Below are 21,389 nucleotides of genomic sequence, written 5' to 3' on the forward strand. Positions count from 1 at the left end.
AGTCAAAGATTTATTGTATAGTGCTAGCCTGACTCATCCTGCGTTCTGTATAAAGCAATGATGGAAGTCTTATCTTAGAAAAATAACTTCAAAATTTATCGTGTCAGGAAAATCCTAATCCAAACACCTATAAGACAACCCTTTTCCCATAACATTACCCCCAAATTATGTGTATTTAATGTCCCTCTTCCTTTATGAATAAAATTTAGCAGATAAATATGATTTTTTCCTTGTCAAGCCAATGGTTATGTTTAATCGTATTACGTAAATCCTCTTAAAAATATCAAATCAGTTTTGGGTCTTATAATGTGTAATGTTGCTCGAATAAAAATCAATTTATTTGTAGATCAAAGCAGTTCTGCATGAACCTTGTATGAACCCTGATGAAAATTAACAGTGCCATTTATTTTTAGCATTGTTCTCACACATGTTATCCCCTCTTCCCAGGACCCTCATGAGTTCTTACTTCTTCAGGTCAGTGAGGCTTCTGCAGTGTATGTGCTGCAAACTCAAGTCCCCAGCCTTCCTACTGGTAATGATAGATGAAACTTTGCTGACATTATAGGACGAGTTTTTATTATACCTTTCTGTGTGCTTTCAGAAGTGGTGCTTCATGCTGAAAGAAAGATTTCTAAACGCACCCTCTTGGTGGACAGTAACGTGCACTAATGCACAAGCCAGGGAGGACGTTTGCTGTCAGCTGTGCTGGTCTGACGTAGCAGGAGCAGCTCTGCTTGCCATGATGTCATCTGCCCAACTCTGAACTAGAGTAGGATTTTGTATATTGTTAATGCTAAAAAACCTGACTCTCCTCTCCTTCACACCTATTGCAAAGCAGCAGGAATGTGATTGAAGTAGCAGAGGTTCCACTGATAGCTGAAAAAATTTCCATCTATAAATGTAATATAATAGTGTATTAATTAACTAAAACAATAGGTGTATAAAACATAACGTGCAATGCAATCAAGCTACTGTGGAATGTTTTCAATAGGATATAGTAGAGGCCTTAACTTTAAATTTATGTTACTTAACTCCATATTAAAGAAAATTTACTGCTTTTCCAATATGTGGCCATATGCTTTGAATTAAAGTAAAGTAATCTACACGTTTTTATGGCTGAAATGTTTTTGTTCATGACAAGCATATTTTAAAATGGCTAACAACGTATTCAAAATACTAAAAACACAGTAGGGTAGCAGTTGCAGCTGTGAATAGGTTTTAGCCCTAGGTAAGCAGTGGCCCAAACGGACGTTGCCGTGAGGGGATTCTCCAAACTCGGAATGAGCTTGTACAACCACCACAATACCCTGGCAAGATTTTAATCTACAAAACGTGCGCTCTGAGTCTTGGGGCACTTTCTAGCCAAAGGCCAAGTTTGATGCAATATGTAGCAAGAAACCATGAAAACTCAGAGTGTAATTTAGATTAAATGTGTAGCTAATTAAGAATTGAATGGTATTACTGAACAGGAATTACTACAGCTACTCAAAATACAGGGATGCTGGACTATCCTAGACTTATATCTTACATATAAAAAACCTAGCTTGGAGGTTGAGTTGGAGTGTCTAAGACTGATTTGATCTACTCATGCGTCAGTTATGCRTGTGCACAGCAGAAATATTAGAACTGCTGAGTGTTAACATGTCCAGAACGCTTATACCGCATGTGATTGCATTTATTTTAGTTTTTCTATCGAGCTTTTCATGACAGCCCCCAAACTTTTACTTCTTATTAGAAGACGCTTTTGCGTCTAGGCTTGTGTGTCCATGGACATGAATATTGTTGCCTGGAATACCAGGGCAGTGTGAGAAGAGAAGCCTGCTCAGGGCAGCCATCCACATCTTTTTGTGCTCACTGCAAAGGAACATAGTCTTTGGCTGCTAAAGGAATGATCACGTGGCTCCATCAGAAGACTGAAATTGTGCAATGCTCTGTTGCAATTTCTATTGTCGGGTACTAGAAGAAGGAATATTGGTCTCTTTTGGATAAGTGTGAAGAGTAAAGCAGAAAGTCTTCCTGAGCTGACTTACTTGTCTATACTCRTGACCAGTGGTTGAAGCTGCATTAGAAGAATAAAGGCTGCGACAAATTGCATTCTACAAATTATTGGGGGGATAGAAAAGCTTGATTTAGTATACACTGCATATTACTGTAATCACTGAAAGTGATAAGCAACTATTAATGTTACACAGAGAAAACGTGCAAATGTAACAGCATTTCAGGCTCTTCTTGAAAGGTGTTTCGTATGTTTGTAGGGGAAAAAATTTTAATTTGCTCAAACAAACARTTTCTGAAAAAAATGTATTATGCTCCACTACATCTGGTATTAACATAGTGCTGAAAAAAATAATAATGCAAATAACTGATTAAACAAATATTAAGTGCAAAGAAATAAAAATGTTTGAACACAAAAGTCCTATCTGAATTGTAGCACACCAGTAAGATTCAAATCCTACTGCACACATTTTGTTGGTGAAGTTTTGTTTTTTATAATCAGAAATGTTTTTGCATGATATAAAGTGAGTAATTCCTAAGACCTCACATTGGATCACAGAATGAATTTGATAATCTTTAGGTTTAATATCCTAGTACAGAGATTTTCAGTTGTCTTTGTCCTATGAATGTCCTATTCCAAATGACTGGCTATAGAAATAYGGCAAGCCCACAGCAAGCAACATTATAAGAAGTAAAAATAATTTAACATTTATAGTTTAAAAATGTGGTTTTCCTCTTATCTATTCTTTCAAATGTGGACACACAACTGCATATATGACTTGCAAAATAAAATTTTTAATAAGTACTCATATATACTAATTTATCTGAACTTCTAAATGCTATCAAAAAAGTCTTTGATTATATTATCATATTATATATAATAATCATGCCTGATTATGTTTCATTCATAAAATAGGATGTAGATTAGGTTACTAATTATATTTATTTTTCTTAACTTTCCTGTCTTTCTCTTCCTGAATGATATACTCTCATGATGATTGCTCTATGCAAATCCCTAGTACAGCTGCACTGAGAGTGAATCAGAATTATTTCACTGACCTCAGCAACCACTTCATTGGGCCCTTCTCCTCTCTGTTCTTGTCTTCAGCATGATGAAAGATCTACTTTCTACTACTTTTTTTTCTACTTTTTTTTTTTTCTACTTTTCTACTACTGCCATTTTACAACAGTAGTGACCCTCCATAAGTGGTGTGAGGCTCCTCGTATAGCAGAGTTGGAAGGTTCTGCTGCATGGGCCAAACCTGCCCTACATTTATATATGTATATATACATATATATATATATATGTATATACAAATAAATTCTCAAAACTGCTCATCTGTCACTTTCACAAGTATTACGTTACTTTCAGGTGCAACTTTTCAAAAATTTCTTCGTTCATTTAAGCATGAAAAAATGTAATAACCACAATATTTCTTTTTCACATCTTCAGTTCAATGTGACCATCTTAAAAATGCATTGTTCCTTTTGTTTTAGAAGATTTTGCGTTCTGGCAGCTAGTATTATATAGAGTAACTCCCACTAAATATCAGAAAGGCTCTCCTTCTAGTCAGTACCATGCATACAACTAAGTCTGAGCTGAAAAGTGCAATCGCATCTATGAGCTTTAAATAAGCAATAAAGTCAGAGAAGCACTAAGAAAACCATTTAAATTACTGCACATAATACAGAATTACTCACTCATRGTAAAACTGGTCCTTCAGAGAAGACTTCCCCACCAAGAACAATTTTGTTGACTTTACACGCGTGGTAGTGTTTTTAACAACCAGTGCACGTTTTATTTACAGTAACTTGAGCTCTGAGTTCTGTGGTGGGAGATGAGGATGTGTCAAGCTCTGCAAGTTGTGATRTCATTCAGGTTATCTTTATACATAYACCTGGCTTTTGCTGTCATTGTTTCATTCTCATAAAGACATGATGTAGCCCATACCTGAGTTCTCCAACTGATGTAATATGGAAGTACTAACAGATTCCCTAATGTGTGAAGTGCTTGAACATGTAATTGTATAAATGTGGCTTGCTACAAAATAATACCAGTAGCCAATTAGATTAAATGACGTGATAAAAATGGTGCTAGTAGAGTGTGCATGTTTTCCCTGTACTTCTCCATCACCCTTTTTTTCAGTGTATCTTCTGAATTGTCTCTTCATTTTCTTTCAACAAAGGCAAGTATGCTATGAGGGATCTGGTCCACCGACTGCCAGGCACTAACAACAGCAACAGCTCGGCAAGCAAGGCCATGTCTGATGACACCGTTACTGCCATTTGCTGCACTCTGCACGAAGTCATCACTAAAAACATGGAGAATGCCAAGGCCTTACGAGACGCAGGCGGCATTGAGAAACTGGTTGGCATATCTAAGAGTAAAGGAGACAAGTAYGTTTCGCAAATCACCTCGCACCTTTTGTAACCTCTCCAGTAGTTATCATTAGTTCTGAATGTGTTTGCCTCTTCCATGCAGTCATGAATAGAATAATTTAGTTCCATCAGAAACCCAGTGTGAAAGGTGGCAAGAAGCAGACAATGTCAATAGCAGAAGTCTCTGCTGTGGTTTATTTCTGATCTACTTCCAGCAGTTATGTGCAATTTAAGGAAGAGTAATTATCTACAATAGCTGCTACCTCTAAGCACTTCCAGAAGATCCTTATAAGCTTTAGGTAGGAGACATTAGGTATTAGAGCTTTTGTATCCACTCTGCAGAAAGAGTGACATGCAGATGGAGAGATCCTGTGAAAGGAAGGAATCTCACACAGGTTATGTTACTGCTCCACTTGTTTGGAGCATGAAGAACATARAGTCTCTATCCCTCTTTATCCCCCTTTCCCAGACACTGGCTTGCTACATGCTATTGTGTGGGATGTAGTAAAAAAAAAAATGGATCCGAGAATTTTCCAAATATCTTGCTTCTGAGAGAGCATTACAATATCTGCAGCCTACTTTGTGAGGCTCCAAAACACGCAAAAATCTTAGACACAATTGGGACATTTTCAGAGCAGCTGTGGTTTCATATTGTCCATTTTCCTGCATACGCACTCTGCACAAAGAGTTCACTCTTTATCCTTCTTTTACCTAAAACAGATAGCCTGGTTCTCATATTTGTCTACCTGCAGAAGTGTAGTGCAATGCAACTAGGTCAGTTGAAACCAAAAAGGCTCCACTGTAGTGCACAAAAGCTCCCACTGGTCGACCACCTTGAAGCTGCCAGCACACAGCCTACTGCAGCATTAGAGCTCTAGAAGAGCCCCACAAAGCCAGGCCATAACCTGAAGGAAAGATTTATGCACCCTACATTTGGTGTGAGAACTTAGGCTGGCCTATGTGATCAGCATGTTGCCAGTGTAATTTAATCACATTTCTTTTCCTCTGTTGTCACTCTTTCTTTTCATACCAAATTTGTTACTGAAACATTCTCACTGTAAGAGGTAAGAAGTAACTGTGTAAGAAAGTAGGTGATTCCACTTGTGTGAGCTCGCATGCTCTGATAATGTACTTAACTTGCACTTTTTATTATAATTAAATCTATCTAAAATTTGTTTTTTTTTTTTTTTTTTTTTTTACTAGATCAGATGTACTGATTCTGGAAGCAGCTTCATATTAATTTCTCTTAAGCTGAATGTTTCTTTGATCAGAATAATGCATCTGTCTACCTGTACAGTATCTGACAGAGATTATTAATGCCTACTGTATTAAAAGTATCATGTGCAATTTTAGGAGGATCAAAGTGTCTAATTCCCTGTCTAACTGTACCTGATAGCTTTGAAAGAGATGCCTATGTTGAGTGACAGTATTTAGCCATCCAGTTCCAAAATTCCCTCCAAAATCATGATACTTGTCTCTCCTCTAAAGTACTTTGAGTTATAGTTCTGCATTATTGCTATTASAGGTTACACAGTTCTACAACAAGAAAAATCTGTCAACTCACAGTGATACAAATGCTCATCTTAAAAGAGAATTTTGTTTCACCTTTCAGAAATGTTACTATTTGGCACCATCGCTTTGGTTTGATTTCGTATAGGAAATCCATTATTTAAAAACCAAAATAGCTAGTCAATGGTCTGATAGGAAATCCTGGCATACTCAGTTTGATTAAATAGAACCCTTAAATATAAATCTAACTTGCCTGGAGTGATGCATCTGTTTCGGCAAGTGCGGGATAGGGGCCTGGCTGTGCATCCTCCTAGGAGTCTAGGACATAAGCCGATCAAGGGCAGGCCCATCAGAGTGGCCCAGCTAGCCCTTTGGAGCTTGCCCAGGGCTTTAGCRCTTTCCCCATATGACCATGTGATAAAACTGATGTACCTAAGCTCATATTGGCCAAACCTCGGACTTCTCAGGGTTCCTTTTTCTCCTCAGGACTCACAGCGCGATTGGCACCGGTATCTTCCTGGTTACTCCGTGCTACCAGCACCCCACTAGCCAGTACAGCTGGGCRTATAATGCAAACGATTATGCTTGAAAGTGTTCAACAAATTCCTATTTATTCACTAATTACCCACCCACAGCTGTACTCTGGGTGAAAAAAAGTACCAGATAAATTACTAGGAGAATATTGTGTAAGTTAATTGAATCACCTGAATCAATTGAATCAAACTGAGTCAACTGAATCAATGATATCAACATTATCTTACAGCTTTGCTGTCAGTGTACCTGTGGCCCTTTGCAGAGAGGCCTCAAAATATAACAGGACCTAACTCCCTGATAAAAGGGAAACGCCCTGAAAAATGCTCCCTGAAAAGCCTTCATGTGAAGTTATGTATGTCTCTTAACATGAATGATTGCCGTTGTTCATGTGWAATGGTTAGTGCAAGATACAAGTCCAGACTTGGATTCCAGATGAAATTTGTGATATCTGTGTATAATCAGCTGTATTTCTGCATCTTGACTACTTGGCAGCTGCAAACATTGTGCTCATCACCCATCTGGTGGCCACTGGTAAGAGGCATTTAATACTTTGAGCACTCTGTCATGACTTAAAGTTTGGCAGTGTATAGAGAAAGAAACTGGCTATAAATTCTTGTCCCTTATGCCAAAAGTTGTAGCCAGGACATCTTCATAATGTACTTTATACCAGCTGGGTTTTCAGCAATTTTCTTTTGCTGCCTCTCCTGTTCCTCTTGTCATGTTCTCAGCATGAATCCTTGTTCTCGGGGTACTGAGGAATATACGTATTGCTCCTCACTGAATCAATTGTAATGGACAATTAGTAATGTAGAAAGAATGTGTATTATTCTTCCTTAAAACCTTATTGATCTCCAAGATGCCAAACAAAATATCTTACAGTGCTTTGATAACACAACTTTAATTGTGGGTTTAAATCCATAGCAGTGCATCTGAAAATTGGGTTGAATGAAGTCTTATGCTAAACAGTCTCTTTCTCACTTTCTCTCTCTCTTTTTAATATATGTATATAACAGGCATTCGCCAAAAGTGGTGAAAGCAGCATCTCAGGTCCTCAATAGTATGTGGCAGTACAGAGACCTGAGAAGTCTCTACAAGAAGGTAAGGCTTGATTTTTTCTAGATTTGTCTTTTTTTTACATGGTTACTCAAATTTAGGGGCTAAGAGACTTCAGACAAAACATTAATATGAACTGGAAATTCACCTAGAGTTTAAAATTTTGGATACTTGGAGCAATAAGATTTTGCTCYCATTTCTACTTTTAATATAAAAGTAGCTGATAAAAATGTGCAGTGTTAAAAAAGAGTTGTGAATTTGATTTTCAAATGAATTTTTACAAGAAAGTACTGGTTGGAGGTTCTTGCAATGTCTGACTCATTTCCAACCTTTTGGCTATCTATACATGCAGTGGAAAAGCAGTTTCTGGGGTTACTCCATCATGATATAATTATATGCTGTATGGCTTTTGGGTATGGTTATCACATCTGCTTTATGTGCTGAAGGTCCTGGGTTCAAGCCCCAGTGGAACCAGCACCAGGAAATCCTTGGGAGGTTGGACTAGATGTTCTCCAAAGATCCCTTCCAACCTTGCTGATTGTGTGTGAAATAGTGCTATGTAAAAAACATCCTATTAGCTGCCAAAGGGAGCCTGGTAATGTTCTTACATATTAGGCATACTTGGGTACTCAGTACTTGCATGCATGAAGAGTGTGTTCGGAGGTCACAAACATTCAAATAGTCACCGTAATGCTCATGTTTGTTGAAAGACATACAATAATCTTTATGAAGTCATAATATTTATTAAATTTGAAAATAGTAGGCTGACTGTTATGCTGGATGTCTGTTTTTCACTAATGTTGGGAAAAGTATGCTTTTGCAATATGAAAATTACAAAACTGTGCCTTTTACCAGTAATGCGGATAGTTATGTAATATAAGTATACTTGGTCAGTACAGTCTTTATTTTGTCCCATTAAAATACTTAGGTCATTAAAAATGAGTGAATGTACAGCCACTATAATATGATCAGCACTTTGCAGCATCCTACTCTTGCACAACCTTTTTGTGATGTGCAGGTAAATCCCATTGCATAGCCATCAGCAATTTCTTCATATGTCCCAAAATAGCTGTACAATTACTTTTAGAGAATTGGTGGCGTTCAGAGAGGCACAATTTTGTATTGTAACACAGGCAAATGACAGGTATCACAGAAGAAGCAGCAGCACTTATCTTTTACCATTTGGGGAACAGTGTAATCAAATAGTTTGAACTGTGGTATATTTTAGAGTTACGTGGTTACAGTAGGGTAGATAAGGAGAGAGGACAAGACTAGAGGTATTATCCTTTCTATAAATGAAGAAAGAAAATAATACATTTACTGCAGGTACAATAGTGATCATCTGTCATCTCTGGCAGAATATAAACTGCACTGACAGAAAGTTCATCTAGAGTTCAGGACCAGTGTGGTAAGTCACCTTATGACTTGCCACATATGTGAGAGAACTAAAAGCCAAGAAGTGCCTAGGTACCAATTTCTTATTTGCAGCACTCGCAAGTAAACTCCTGGCTGTGAAGCGGAGGTAATTGCAGGAGTCAGGAACTAGTCCCCCAGCTGCTGCCGCTAGCGGAGTTGCCCTAAGTAGGATATCAAATGCTTCCTGCAAGCTTGGTGCCTGTCGTGGCTGGGTAAGCTCTTCAGCTCTAACCAAGGCTATAACATTAATATGCCTATGTAGTGAAACCTAAATTACACAGCCTCTAACACTGTCAAAATCAGCTGTTGTGTAAAAAAAAAAAWGGTCAAACTTAAAAATCTGCAGATTTCAGGGTGTCTGCTTCAGCTAAGATAYTGCTTTAAAAGAATAGTAACATGCACAATTTTCATTGTGTCACTCTGTGTCTGACAGGCATCGCCTGTTTTTCTGGGCCGTTCAGTGCCAAAAACTGCAGCAGCAGCTGCAGCAGCTCGGTTAACTTCATCGGCCAAATCAATGTACTCTGTTTCAAGGTGCTAGCTAAAAATACAAAGAATGTATTTTGAAAAGATAGAAATTTAAGGTCTTACCCAGGTTTTTACCGTGAAAAACTGCAAAACTATTCCACAAAGAAGGGAAATAGAAGGAATAGAAAATGAAATGTGGCAAACCAAGTTAAGCTAGAGATAAAAGTGTTTCTGGAGATGGAGGTTCAGCCTAGCCCATAGGGCTCTGTTCAGGTAGAAGGGCAAAGAAGGTGTRCGGAGCTATCCTTGCAAGCAGTGGAGCTCCAACAGCCAAAGCTCAGAGTCCTGGCACCCATGAACTTCTCTGCATGAGCTGAATGGGCTGGGCACCCAGGGAAAGCAATGAGAAGACTCTTGATTTCTTAGGACCTTTCTGTAAGGCCTCAGAAGCAAGATTTGGGACTTTTGCAACCAGTTAAACTTTACTGAGGAGATAAGCTGCRTAGTCTACAGCATCTGCTATATCCTGGGATTCCCAAGAACCTATAAAAAAGAAAGATTGAAGGTTTATGTGTTACTTTTCTTCAGTTGCTAGCTGAAGCAGAAACACTGTGYTGCACTTTTCTTTGAGCTGTTGGTATCTCTTTTCAAATATCTTTTCGTTCTCTAAAAGGCATGCTCAGGCAGAGACTACAGCTATTCTAGCTCAGGAGAATGATAAGGAGATATCTCTACCATCCCGCAAGTTGAGCTGCACTTGTTGAGGAGGAGGTGTTGGCTTTGTTGTCTTGGTTTCAGAAAGCTCTGTAAGCCCACAACACCTCATGCACTGTGTTTGCAGAGCTGTGGCATGCTTGGTACACTCCACCRATAGGTTCTGGGATTTCCAGGTGATCGCTGTGTAGTGGCTTTAAAGGGACACACTGACTTGTTAGACTCAACTGGAATGGAAGACGCACAGAAGGTAAATGTCAAGTCGATGTTCAGATCTGTGAGTGAGGTGACATTGTTTGCCACGCACTGTAGGCTTGTGCTTTGGAAAAATAGAGAATTTCACTGTCTGGTATGGTTACTTTGGCACAATCTCAACAAAGTCCAACAAGAAAAAGTTATTAAAAGCATAAATGTTTCCCATTGCTAAAATTAAAGAAAGAAGCTTGGCAGAACAAGGTAAAGCAATAAATTTCGTCTTGAGGTGAGGGAGTTGTCAGCCATCCATCACTTGGGGGAATTCTCTTCTCTCAGATGTCAGGGTTCTCTTCTGCTCTACAGCAAAGTTACTACTATGATGTTTTGTCCTAGTTGGCAGATTCTCAACTTTATCTGCAACTAGTACTATTTCAGGAAAACCGTGGAGTGATAACAAGCTATGAATTATCAGTGCAGTAAGAATGAGTGGGAGAAATTCAAAAAAGTGAACATTTCCCTGTGCTCCTTAAAGCACTTGAAGTCCAGTCTCTAAATTCATGGTCCTCTCCTCTAAATCTTGAAAAGTAAATATCTTCCTTTTCCCATGTTTTTTTGGGGGTGAGGAGATAGGGGAGGTGTCTGGGTTAACCCGCAGACACCTAGTACACCACTGCTATTCAAGTGAACCTGCAGAGTCAGTGAGAGAATTAAATGCAGCTTATAATGYTCCATTATTTTTAGCCACGTAGAGAATGCGAAAGGAGCTGCTGTGGTGATTCTTTGGGGACATCTCTTTCCACGTGGGGAACACTGGATCTCACTGTAGCCTGTAGTGTGTTAGCTGACTGAAAATGTGGGGATACCTCGGAAGATGTGACTGTGACCATAAAAGAGCAGATTTCTGTTAGCCACAGGTGGTAGATGCTGTCTATCTCATTATTCACGAAAATAAGCAAGTGCTCTTAAACGCAAGCAGCTTGTTAAATTGCATGAGGAAGTTTACACATGCGAATATTACCAAATCCCGGAGCAAAAGGGATGAGCACAAAGGGGGACTAAATAAGCTAACCGGGAAGAAAGTTTATTAGCTAAGAACAAGCTTCAATAAGTGTTAAGTGCATGTAGTACTAAAGAGCAGGAGAAACTGTCAGGAAGAATGTTTGCTATCAATTAGTTTGCCTTGCCTAACCACTTAGGCTACAACAAAATACCCATTCACATTCTCTCATTATGTTTGCCTTTATTCTGTCATCCAGGATGTAAGTAGAAATCACAATGAATTTGTAGAAGTAATTTTTTTCTGTTTACTCTCATAGGTTTGTGTTCTGCATAGAATAATAGAAAAGTTTGTCCTGTTCACCTACCATGTGAATAAAAATACAACCAATTATTTGAAACTGGGGAGGTTATTAGAGGCAATTGTCCTTCACTGTGTGCTGTGCCATTTGGAGCAGGCAGAGTGTTGTGACAAGCATTTAATGAAGTGGAAGTAGGGACTGTGAAGATGGCCTTGTCTGTCATTGGCTGGAAAAGATATTTAGAATTGCTTGAGGCCTTAAAAGCAGTTAAGCCAGGCAGGAACTAGAAGAGGACTCTCTTTTCACRTGACTTTCAGAATAATAAACTGATGACTCTGTGGGAAGGCCCCTTATTGCTAAATGTTCCATGAAAATTGCCAGCAATAAACCTGAAAATTCCAGTTAAGTAGTTCTAAAATCTGAAGTCCTTTCTTAATAAAATATACCTATTCACTCTTTTGAAATATTAATTATGTCATGCTGTCCTGTAGACTTGGAACACAGAACCTGGCTTTGCTTCTGGTAAGGCTATATGTATTCAGTCAGACATCCTTAAAAGAGGATACTGTCTTTCAGTTAAATTTATCCAGTGCAAATGTCTGTGCATAGCTTAAGCCCTAYATTAAGGATTTAAATTACAAATCCATAGCATAATAGTTCCACAAAAAAGTGATTTAACTTTGATGGAACTATTCGTGTGCTCAGATTATTCATGAACACATATATTTTACTGTACTTATCTTTCAGTGGGACTTAATTTGCTTCTATAAGTTGGGGAGGCCTTTTTCAGATGAGAATGTCACCCTTTTAGAAAAAGGATGGATTAATTCAAGGTAGCATCTCCACTGTAATTTAAAACTGCAATGGCTTTACAGAAAAGGCATTGTCTAGAGCCCATTTCTATATAACTATGAAAATACAAGTACCTGATTAATGACAGACTAATTGGTTGATTAATGGCAGTGGGCGGCCCACGCTCTGTGAAGGACAGAGGATTTTCACCTACCCATCAGTCTGGGTCATAGCACGCTCAGCATACTCTCTCCCAGAGCCAAGAAACCAGAATCTATTCCCAAACCCAGGTATTCTGGCTGTCAAATGACCAGTTTTGAATTGTTATGTTTAATGCATACTTAGATTTGTACCCAGGAGACTTCTGCAGAAGATGCTTGGATCAAAAGTAACAATGCCTTAATAGAAAACATGTTTCAGAAGTGCACATTTTAATTTGCTGAACCACATGGTTTCTAGACTGAAAGCTGCTCCCTGCACTTCCCAGAGCAACCTCGTTCATCTCAGCAGCGTGCGTATCATGTGCAGGGTTTTGCTGTCTCTCAAGATAGTGCATGCCAGGCCAAGGGACAAGTTCAATCCCTCCCGTTTCCTCTCAGGCTTTTGAGGATATGTGCAGTCTCTTCGTTGATTGGCTAAACCTTTCCAGCAGAAGGCCAATTTCTGATAAGCAACAGCATCTGCAATTTATTTTTATCAGGCACTTTGCTGTATTTTCTAGGCCAGTGCCATCTTTAAGAGAAAAGCAATAGCTGTGCATTTCATTAAGAGTATCCTGGTTGAACTAGGATATCTACAGAGAAAATTAATGTGTCCAAGGATCAATGAAATTCTTAAAATACGAATTTTCAAAGTTTATGTTACTAAAAGCAGAAGAGATTTCCTGTGGACGTAATAACAAGTAGTAAGATTGCAACAACTGAATATTCTTTACAGAAGACCCTATTGAGTTTTAGGTACCAAAATTCCAATTTGTTAACCTAGTATTCTGTTTTTTCCCCAACGTACTTTTTCCTTGATAAAATGTAACTGTGTGGCTTTATTGTGAGAACAAAACAGTAGCTGCTTCGTGCATACAACATACAAGTAAATCCATATATAAACATTTATACATATGTATTTTATTTCTGATAAAATGCATAGAGAAAACAGGAATCTGCATGTTTCTGCTGATCACACAGGATGTGGTGATTATGCTTTTTCTTCCAGTTTATTTTTTTTTCCGAGTAAATTTGCTTAGAAGAGGAAAGACATCAGAGGTGATCTCATTTAAATTCAAGGTTAGGCAGTGATTCTTCTAAATTATCAGTAAGAGGTATGTGGAAGGCAACAACATTTGTATCCCAAGCCTGCTAGTTTCAAGAGGTGCTAAAGGAATTTTAAAAAAAAAAGTCCAAAGAGTTGTATAGGATGAATTATACATATATGTGRTGCTAAAGCACCCTCAGAATTGATGGTGAGCTCCAGTTGACTTTTATGGGAACCACTGGGGTTTTTCACTTGAAAACCTAAGCCCATTTTTAGGTGACTAAGTACAGATTTGGAAGGCAGCAATTTAATCCTGCAGTTCTATAAAGTCTGTCTCTCAAGTATTCCACCTTTTGAACTTCTCTGAAGAAAAGCAAATCTAAAAGGCAGCCCAGCAGTCAGTATCTTTGACTTAGAGCCTTCTTTCTGAAGGGAATTATGTAACTGAAGTTTCCTTAGATATTTGTTAAGAATATCCTTAGGGATAGGCATCCAGAATCTGAAAGGCTTTGCCTATGTGGAAGGTCACATCTACAGACTTTTTTCCTTCTCAAAAGTACAGTATCTCAGAATAAGATGAGGTTTTAGTAGTTGAGTAAAAAGTGGATACCTGACAAAATTATCTATGTGTCTTTTTGGACTGGGACATTTTTAATCCAGTTAAATAATATGTTAATATTTTGGAAACAAATATAAATAACATTAATTAATGGCAAAAAAAAGTTAAATTGGATTCAGATGGTCAGTACAGAAAAGAACTCAAAAGTCTGTGTCATTGTGCATATGTGAAGATAAAAACATTGTCTTTTATTGATACTTGCTGAGATAAACCATTTTTATTCATGTCAGTCTTTTTTCCCAGAAATCATTCAAGGAACATGATTTCTAGCATTCAGAGCTGAATTTCATTCTTAATTAACTTGTATTCTTAATGTTTGCATATCTAGGTTTAGACATGATAAAAGCACAGTTGCAGTAAAGAGAGTGGGTAATCCAAATGAGAAACTGAAAAATTAAGGTGCATTGGGAAACTCACAGTTTTCCCCAGCAAACTTAAACTGACATGTTTGATGGCTACTGTCAGTTTTGCAAGTGAATCAGATCAGTCGATCTTCYGCTAATCCTGGAACATGCAAACAGCACAGAGAGGGTGGAAGTGTCAGATTACGTTTAGTACTCTGGTATTCAAGGCAGGTTGCTTTTCAGAGGAAAATGGCCTAGCTGCGACGGTGTGGTGCCTAACATTGATCATCTTTTGCTGATGCTTCCTGTGCATTGCTGTGCTTAAGGTAGTGTAATTCTAGTTCAGCTGGGTCCTGTACGGAGGTAAAAAGCGTTTGTTTCGCTTGACTAAATTCAGCCGTGGTTTCAGTGMTTAAATATTAAACCGGTATGTCAATACCTTACTTCCAGTTCCTTGATGTTCCATGTGAACTAATAACAGGTGCTGAAGAAATTGCTGGGAAGTACCTCCAGACCTGCTTCCTCTTCTCTTCTTAAGGCTGTTAATGGAATACAAATATGGCCTAAATATGTCGACCATTTCAGGCTCTGAGGAAGCAACCTGGTATTTTGAAAGGAGTCTCTTTAATAGTGCTTGTGCTTTGATCTGAGTAGTTTTACTTTTCTTTACTTGCTGAGACAGCTCATCCTGGTAAAAGAGCTACAGCTTCTTCTTCCTGGACAAAGTAGAAATGAAAAGTTTCATTGAAGGTTTCTAAGTTATTTTTTATTACTTTTAGTTCTGCAAAGTGCTTTTAGAGAAAGTTGTAGATGCTCTGAAACTAGAGTTGTAAACTTTGGTGAAATAGGGTATTCTCACTGGAGTTAACAATACTGAAGCTGTTATTTACTAAAGCGAAAACTCCTGAGGGTGTTCTGGTAAAAATGAATATGAATTTCTCTTCCTTCCTGCCTGAGTTGCTAAATTGTCTGTGTTTAAAGATACAGAAATCATACAAAGATTAGAAATCATACAGCTTAGTATCAATCGTTCAGGTCTCTAATTCTATAATTTAAGTGTATTTTTGCAAGAACTTTGGAAGTGAAGCCAGGGATAGCATAACTACTGATTCCTCAAAAACTGTACTGCTTCTTTGGTTGTCAGGCAGCCCCACATTTGAATAAAATGATCCCCAGTTTTTCAGATACAGTGTCACTCTTCAGGAAGCACAAAATTCAAATGGATCTGAATCACAGTCAGTGTCATTAGTCCTACTGTGTTCTTCACCATGATAAGCGACAACTGTGCAAATTTTATTCTAATGATTTTATTGGGTTTTACGTTCACAGATATAATAGAAGTGTTACGGGAGGTTTTGGTTGATTTTGTCATTTGATGCATGCAGTGCATCAAAGAGATGTTGATTTGTTTCTGACCTTTTAAGGGCAGTAGTCTTAAGAAACTGATTCTGAGCATAAAATAGAAGAGTATTTGTCCGACCCCTGAGATTTTGTAGCCAAGAGCTGGAGTTTGCATTTTTAGGGCATAAGCGTGTTAAGACAGGTTAAGTTGCATACCTGAAATAAAAGTGAGCTGCAAGTCAGAAATTACCATAAACACTTTTGTGGATGTAAATTTTCTTTGTGCATACAAGTTACAAGCAAAAATATTTTTTTGTGATTCTTATAGTTTAAATTCTGATTTATATACTTTATGCAGCAGAAAATAAGAGAAGGGCAAAAGTTCTGGCTTAAGAGCCAAATACTGTGATCATTTTCTGTAAAAGAGATTAAAACAATTTTATTTCTGTATGGGAGGAAAGTGATATTTGGAAAAATGAATTTATTTCATTTTATTGCAGTGTTTGAAAGGTTTATTATTTAGCTGCATATAACATCAGCAAAATTAATAATGATCTCTGCTGTGTCTGAAGTCCTGTCCCTCATGCTTTCCCTCACATACAGTTCCCTTTCTTGCAGCTGTTTTATTTATCAGATTAGATCTTGTCATCTTCACACTCACACAACAGGAAATCAATAAATAATTATGGATAGGTAAAACAATGCTTGAGTGATTTCCTGAAATCTCCCTGAGCTGCACTATATACAACAACTAGGGATGGCTGTCTAGCTGTTTTTCACTTGGATAGATTTGGCAGTAATTAATATCTCTCTCACTGATTGTGTGTCTTTTCATAGCTAAAATCAAGGGATGAGAGCTAAAATTATTGTAGAAGGTAAGTGACTAGAAGATGACAACCCTTACCAAAAAAAAAAAAAAAAAGTGTTTGAAAGAGAGAGAACTGACCAAGGCTATCTGAGGTGTTTTGAAGAAAAAAGTTGCATTTTGCTCTTAAAAAGATATTGTACCTCAGGCTTTGCAATGACAACAGAAAGCTGGGGAGAGAAAATATTTTAAATGAGTTTGGTGTGGAATGCTGACAACGCGTGAATAATGGGCATAATGGGCTTCGCTTTCTGAGATGGAGGCTGGAAGCTATAAGTACTATCTACAGAAGAATGAGTTTAACCACTGAWAACCGTTGATTCTGAAAATGTCACTTTATTAAAGAGTCTACAGAAAACTTAATAATCCTCATTCATTCCCAGACAATTTTGCCATGGTAAATGTCAATCTGACTAGGAACTCTTTTTTTTTTTTCTTCTCCCCCTCCCCCATGCTGCCCTAAATATAAATTCCTCATACCAGCTTCTTAAGAAACAGAATTGGTTGCTGTGGCTGGGATCCTGAGGTCTAGCAAGAGAGGAGACTAAGCCAAGGTGTTTGCCTGGCATAGTCAGGCAGGGCTGGGACCACCTAGGGAGCCAGCCAGTGCACAGAGCACAGAGCAAGAAAGCCCAGGGTTTCTGCGAGCCTCCCGGCTGCCCCAGTGGCAGCTCTGCCATCCTTTGGGATCGCTCCTTCACAGCCAGCTTTGCTCCATGGTATGCTGGCATTAGCTCAAATCACTGCACTGCTCTTGTGATGGCCTGGGGGCAACCTGACAGGCTTGGCTTGCAGCAGGGTCCGCATCCTCTCTTTGCAGTTACCTGCATGCAAAGTAAGAAGGACCGATCTTCCTCCCAGCCYGGCACAGCTGCAGATGTTGTACTCCCAGCATAACCTGCAATTAGTAAATAAGTATCTTCATCATCATGACAAGCAAACAATGTTTTTGCCTAACCACTAGCCAGCTAAGCTCTCATAAATACACTATGAATTATCCCTGTACTTTCATCCAAGGTATCAAGGTATTCCTAATATTTCTAAATGCCCCAAATTTGAGTAAATGTCTATGTTTTAAGTAATTTTATGGCTTTTATAAGCTGTGGAAATACCCCTGTAAATATAAATACTAAAATCCCAGAATTAAGATGAGCTTTGATGATTGATGTCTTTGTTTTGTATCTGTTGATTTTAAGGGCCTGACTAGTAACAATTTGGGAGAGGAGGGGAAATAGGAGAATTAGAGTCAGCAGACCTTTGGCTCTTGAAGTCAGTGAAAATACTGCAGCTTTGCACTTGCAGACTTAATGCAGAATCTGTCCAAAGGGCTTAACACAAACAGCAAAATGCTAATGTCCAAGTTGTAAGAATACCAAATTCCTTCACTGTTCCCCCTCCTCCTTTAACAACATAGCTTGAATTCCCATTATATTAGCAGTACAAGACAAAATCGTGGGAGTAAAAATGTCCAGATACTGTTTTTAAGTGTTTGCAACTCAGCTGCTGGCATAAAAAAATAACTAAAGCAGATTTATTCAGAGTAAGTCATAAAGCAGATTAATGTAAATAGCTCAGGAATTCTCTGCTATTTTTAAGTTCTTCCTGAAACAACACAGCAAAATCTAGAGAGGACCGTCCTTTTCAGTTGTCATTTAATGGTATTAGRACTTGGCCTTGTAAATTCAAAAGGATTAAGGAACACCTTTATTTTTAATATAGATAGTTTATCTCAAACTAGTTGGGTTTTTTTTTCAAGAGTGTTTCTAGAGTTATGAACTTATTTAAAATTTAGTATAAATCTCTCTCTCAATGTAAATGAAGAACCAGATTTCAAATTCAAAGGCAGTGACGTTTTTTGAGAACAACCATCTCTCCTTCTGTCCTTCAGCAGCTGCTATTCCGGTGTCAGCCACTTCACTGGCACATGCGGAAGCACCTCCTAGGAAACTGCATATTCATGTATATCCCTGGAGGGTTTTTTAGCCTCCCTTGTAATGCAGTTGGCAGAAGAAAAGAAGCCAGCCTCAGTACCTTAGAAACRATAAGCTTGGTGGAACTCCACTATTGAGAATCACCAAGGAATATATTTCTTCTTCTTTCTTTCTCTTGTGTTAAACAAAATAATGTAATCTCAAATTGTAAAGCCTCATGATATATGTAGTGGTTGTTAAACACTTAAACTACATTATTTCAAAGATCCTATTCAAAGGGTTAGTTAAATACATATAAGGATCACCTCAACCTCATCATTTTAGGTTGCTCACTGCAGTCAGGTCACACATGGAGCTTTCATATGTCAATGTATGGAGATAATTTGATCCAGTTCTAATTTCTGTTATGTCTTATTAGTGTCGTGACAACAACTTCCCAGTGAAGAATTGCCCAGACCTGTGTGAGTCTGATGAGCCTTGACTTAATTCACATCAGATTTGTCTTTTACTGTAGACAATGTCACACTGGTGCGCACCAGTTAGAAATGTTTCATTTAATCTGACAGCAGTGGTCGAGCTTGTGAAACATGCAACATCAACGACTCAAAGCAATTTCTGTCTGAGTTTCAAAGCAAGTAGTTCCTACATTGTGTACTTACAGACACTTTCCGTTTTTGCTGTATCATCTACTTTTAATATCATGGAGGATCAGATCACTGATTCCTGCAAGTGGTTGCCTACTAAAAATTCAACTTCTACAGCTTACTACCATTGCAGGAGCAGTTAATACTACAATGAATATACTGGAACCAGTAAAATGCTGGCTTTCAGATAAGGAAGTAGGATGACAAAACAAGTCTGGTCCTATATGCTTTAAGTGAGTGGCAAAATGTCTGTTAATTGAAGTCACAAGCAGGATCAAATCTGAAGCAAGAAATAGCATGCTGGAGAGTTTGTAAACTGGGAGGGTGGAAGGTGAGGGGGTATTCTCTGTAGTTTCTCATTTTTTAGCTGTTTCCTTATCAGATTTGTTTTGTCATTTTTGCTCCTTCTCCTTGGAGGGATTTTTTTTTTTTGCTTCTGATGATCTGATGAGTTGCTCTCTTTCTCCTTGATAAGACTTTTGGAACCAGCGGCCAGGAGTCAGTCAGGGTGGACTCTCTTCAGTGCTGAAAGAAATACGTGTGTGTGCTGACGTGACTCAGTTTTGCTCTAAACCATCCCAGACATTTTTAAATCGCTGGCGTCTTTATTGGTTAATCAGTATACACAGGCAAAGAATAGAGATTACTTTTATTTTTCTATATGAGTATTGCCACATAAGCTGGTGAGGGGGATCCGAGTAGTTGCAAAAAGGGCCTATAGGCTGGGCGTTGTGCCAAGAGTTGGGACCCTGGCATTTTGGCACTGACTAAGCCACATATTCTTTGGCCACGTGATTTTATCCTTTTCCCTCTCTATCCCATTTAGCGTTCTTCAGGCAGGAGTTTCACTTCCCTTTTGCATCAGCAGAGTGTCAGCTCCAGAACTTAATTTCATTCAGTCCTTTAAATGCTATTGTACTCCAAATGAGAAAAATTGGGTATATGGTATCACACAGCTCAGCAAATCAGCTCCTGAAATCAAGGACTGCGCTCCTGGAGAATCCTGACCATTCTGAAACTCTTTCAAACCTAATAGAAAACCACTCTCCCTTTTCCCCTGAGTTTTAATATAGAAAGGATAATGTAGGAGTCACAAATTATATTTTCAGAAAATAAATTTTAATGGTATTTGGCACAGTAAGTTTAGTTACCATGACAAAGTCATTATTTCCTGTGGGTCCAAAGAAAATTACTGATTTTCAAAATGCTTTACAGTTCAGCTGCACAAAGGACCACTTTGTTTCTTGAGACCAGCAAAAGGTGATCAGTGAGGCTACATTCCTGCTTCTGGTTTTTGCAGTGATTATCCAACCCTCCACCCCAAATCTAATCCCTGCTGCTTTCCTAAGAACATATGTCCAGAAACATGTCACTGCTGATCAAGTTTTAATACATGCCCTTTAATTTCTAACTTTATGTACTATAACTGAGGAAAAGCACRGACATTCATTCTAGTCAGAATATAGAAAAATGCCCAGGAGAAAGATACACTGGAGCAGATGATGAGGACATATAATGATATTTCCGTACTCTGATTGCTTTGTGCCTTGCTGAAGTGTGCAATTGCTACCTATTAATTAACTGCTACCAGTTAACAAATTCATCCATTTCCTAACAGAGCTGCACTGAATTTCTTTCCAATATGTCACATCTTTTTGTCTGACTCTTCCTTCCCTAGATCACATTTGTGTCTGGTAAAGTGGTTTCTGGAGCACAATCTCACACACTTGGCTTTTGAGATAGCTTTCTTCTCTACAGGACACTCTTACATACTGTACCTTTAAGTACCCAAATCAATTTAATTAAATTTCATTACAGGCACTAGAGCTGAAACAAAGTAATGAAAGCAGCCATCACATCAGGTGGTATTTATCTCAGCATTAAATTGAAAATACTCCCTTTAGACTCTTAAAAATTAGTTTAAATATTTAACACTAATAGCTTTTGGAATTGTTGATGGAGATAGTTTTAATGAATTTATTACAAACTGTTTACCTTTGCAAGGAAAGAGGCTTGATTCTAGCAGCTCAGGGGAGCTAAAGAT

At 38.2% G+C, this 21,389-nt stretch overlaps 1 protein-coding gene across 3 annotated transcripts in view; it reads left to right on the top strand.

The window, feature by feature from the left end:
- Positions 1 to 21,389, top strand: part of CTNND2 (catenin delta 2) — a 655,980-nt gene that overhangs the window by 614,667 nt on the left and 19,924 nt on the right. For all 3 annotated transcript variants that reach the window (XM_085302090.1, XM_085302091.1, XM_085302092.1), the window contains 2 exons: positions 4,182 to 4,392; positions 7,431 to 7,515. In XM_085302090.1, the coding sequence (XP_085158216.1) occupies positions 4,182 to 4,392; positions 7,431 to 7,515 (296 nt within the window). The remainder of the gene's footprint in view (positions 1 to 4,181; positions 4,393 to 7,430; positions 7,516 to 21,389) is intronic.

The sequence above is a fragment of the Rhea americana genome, unplaced genomic scaffold, assembly GCF_003343005.1.
Source record: "Rhea americana isolate MKP2758 unplaced genomic scaffold, rheAme1 scaffold_185, whole genome shotgun sequence".
Lineage (NCBI taxonomy): Eukaryota > Metazoa > Chordata > Aves > Rheiformes > Rheidae > Rhea > Rhea americana.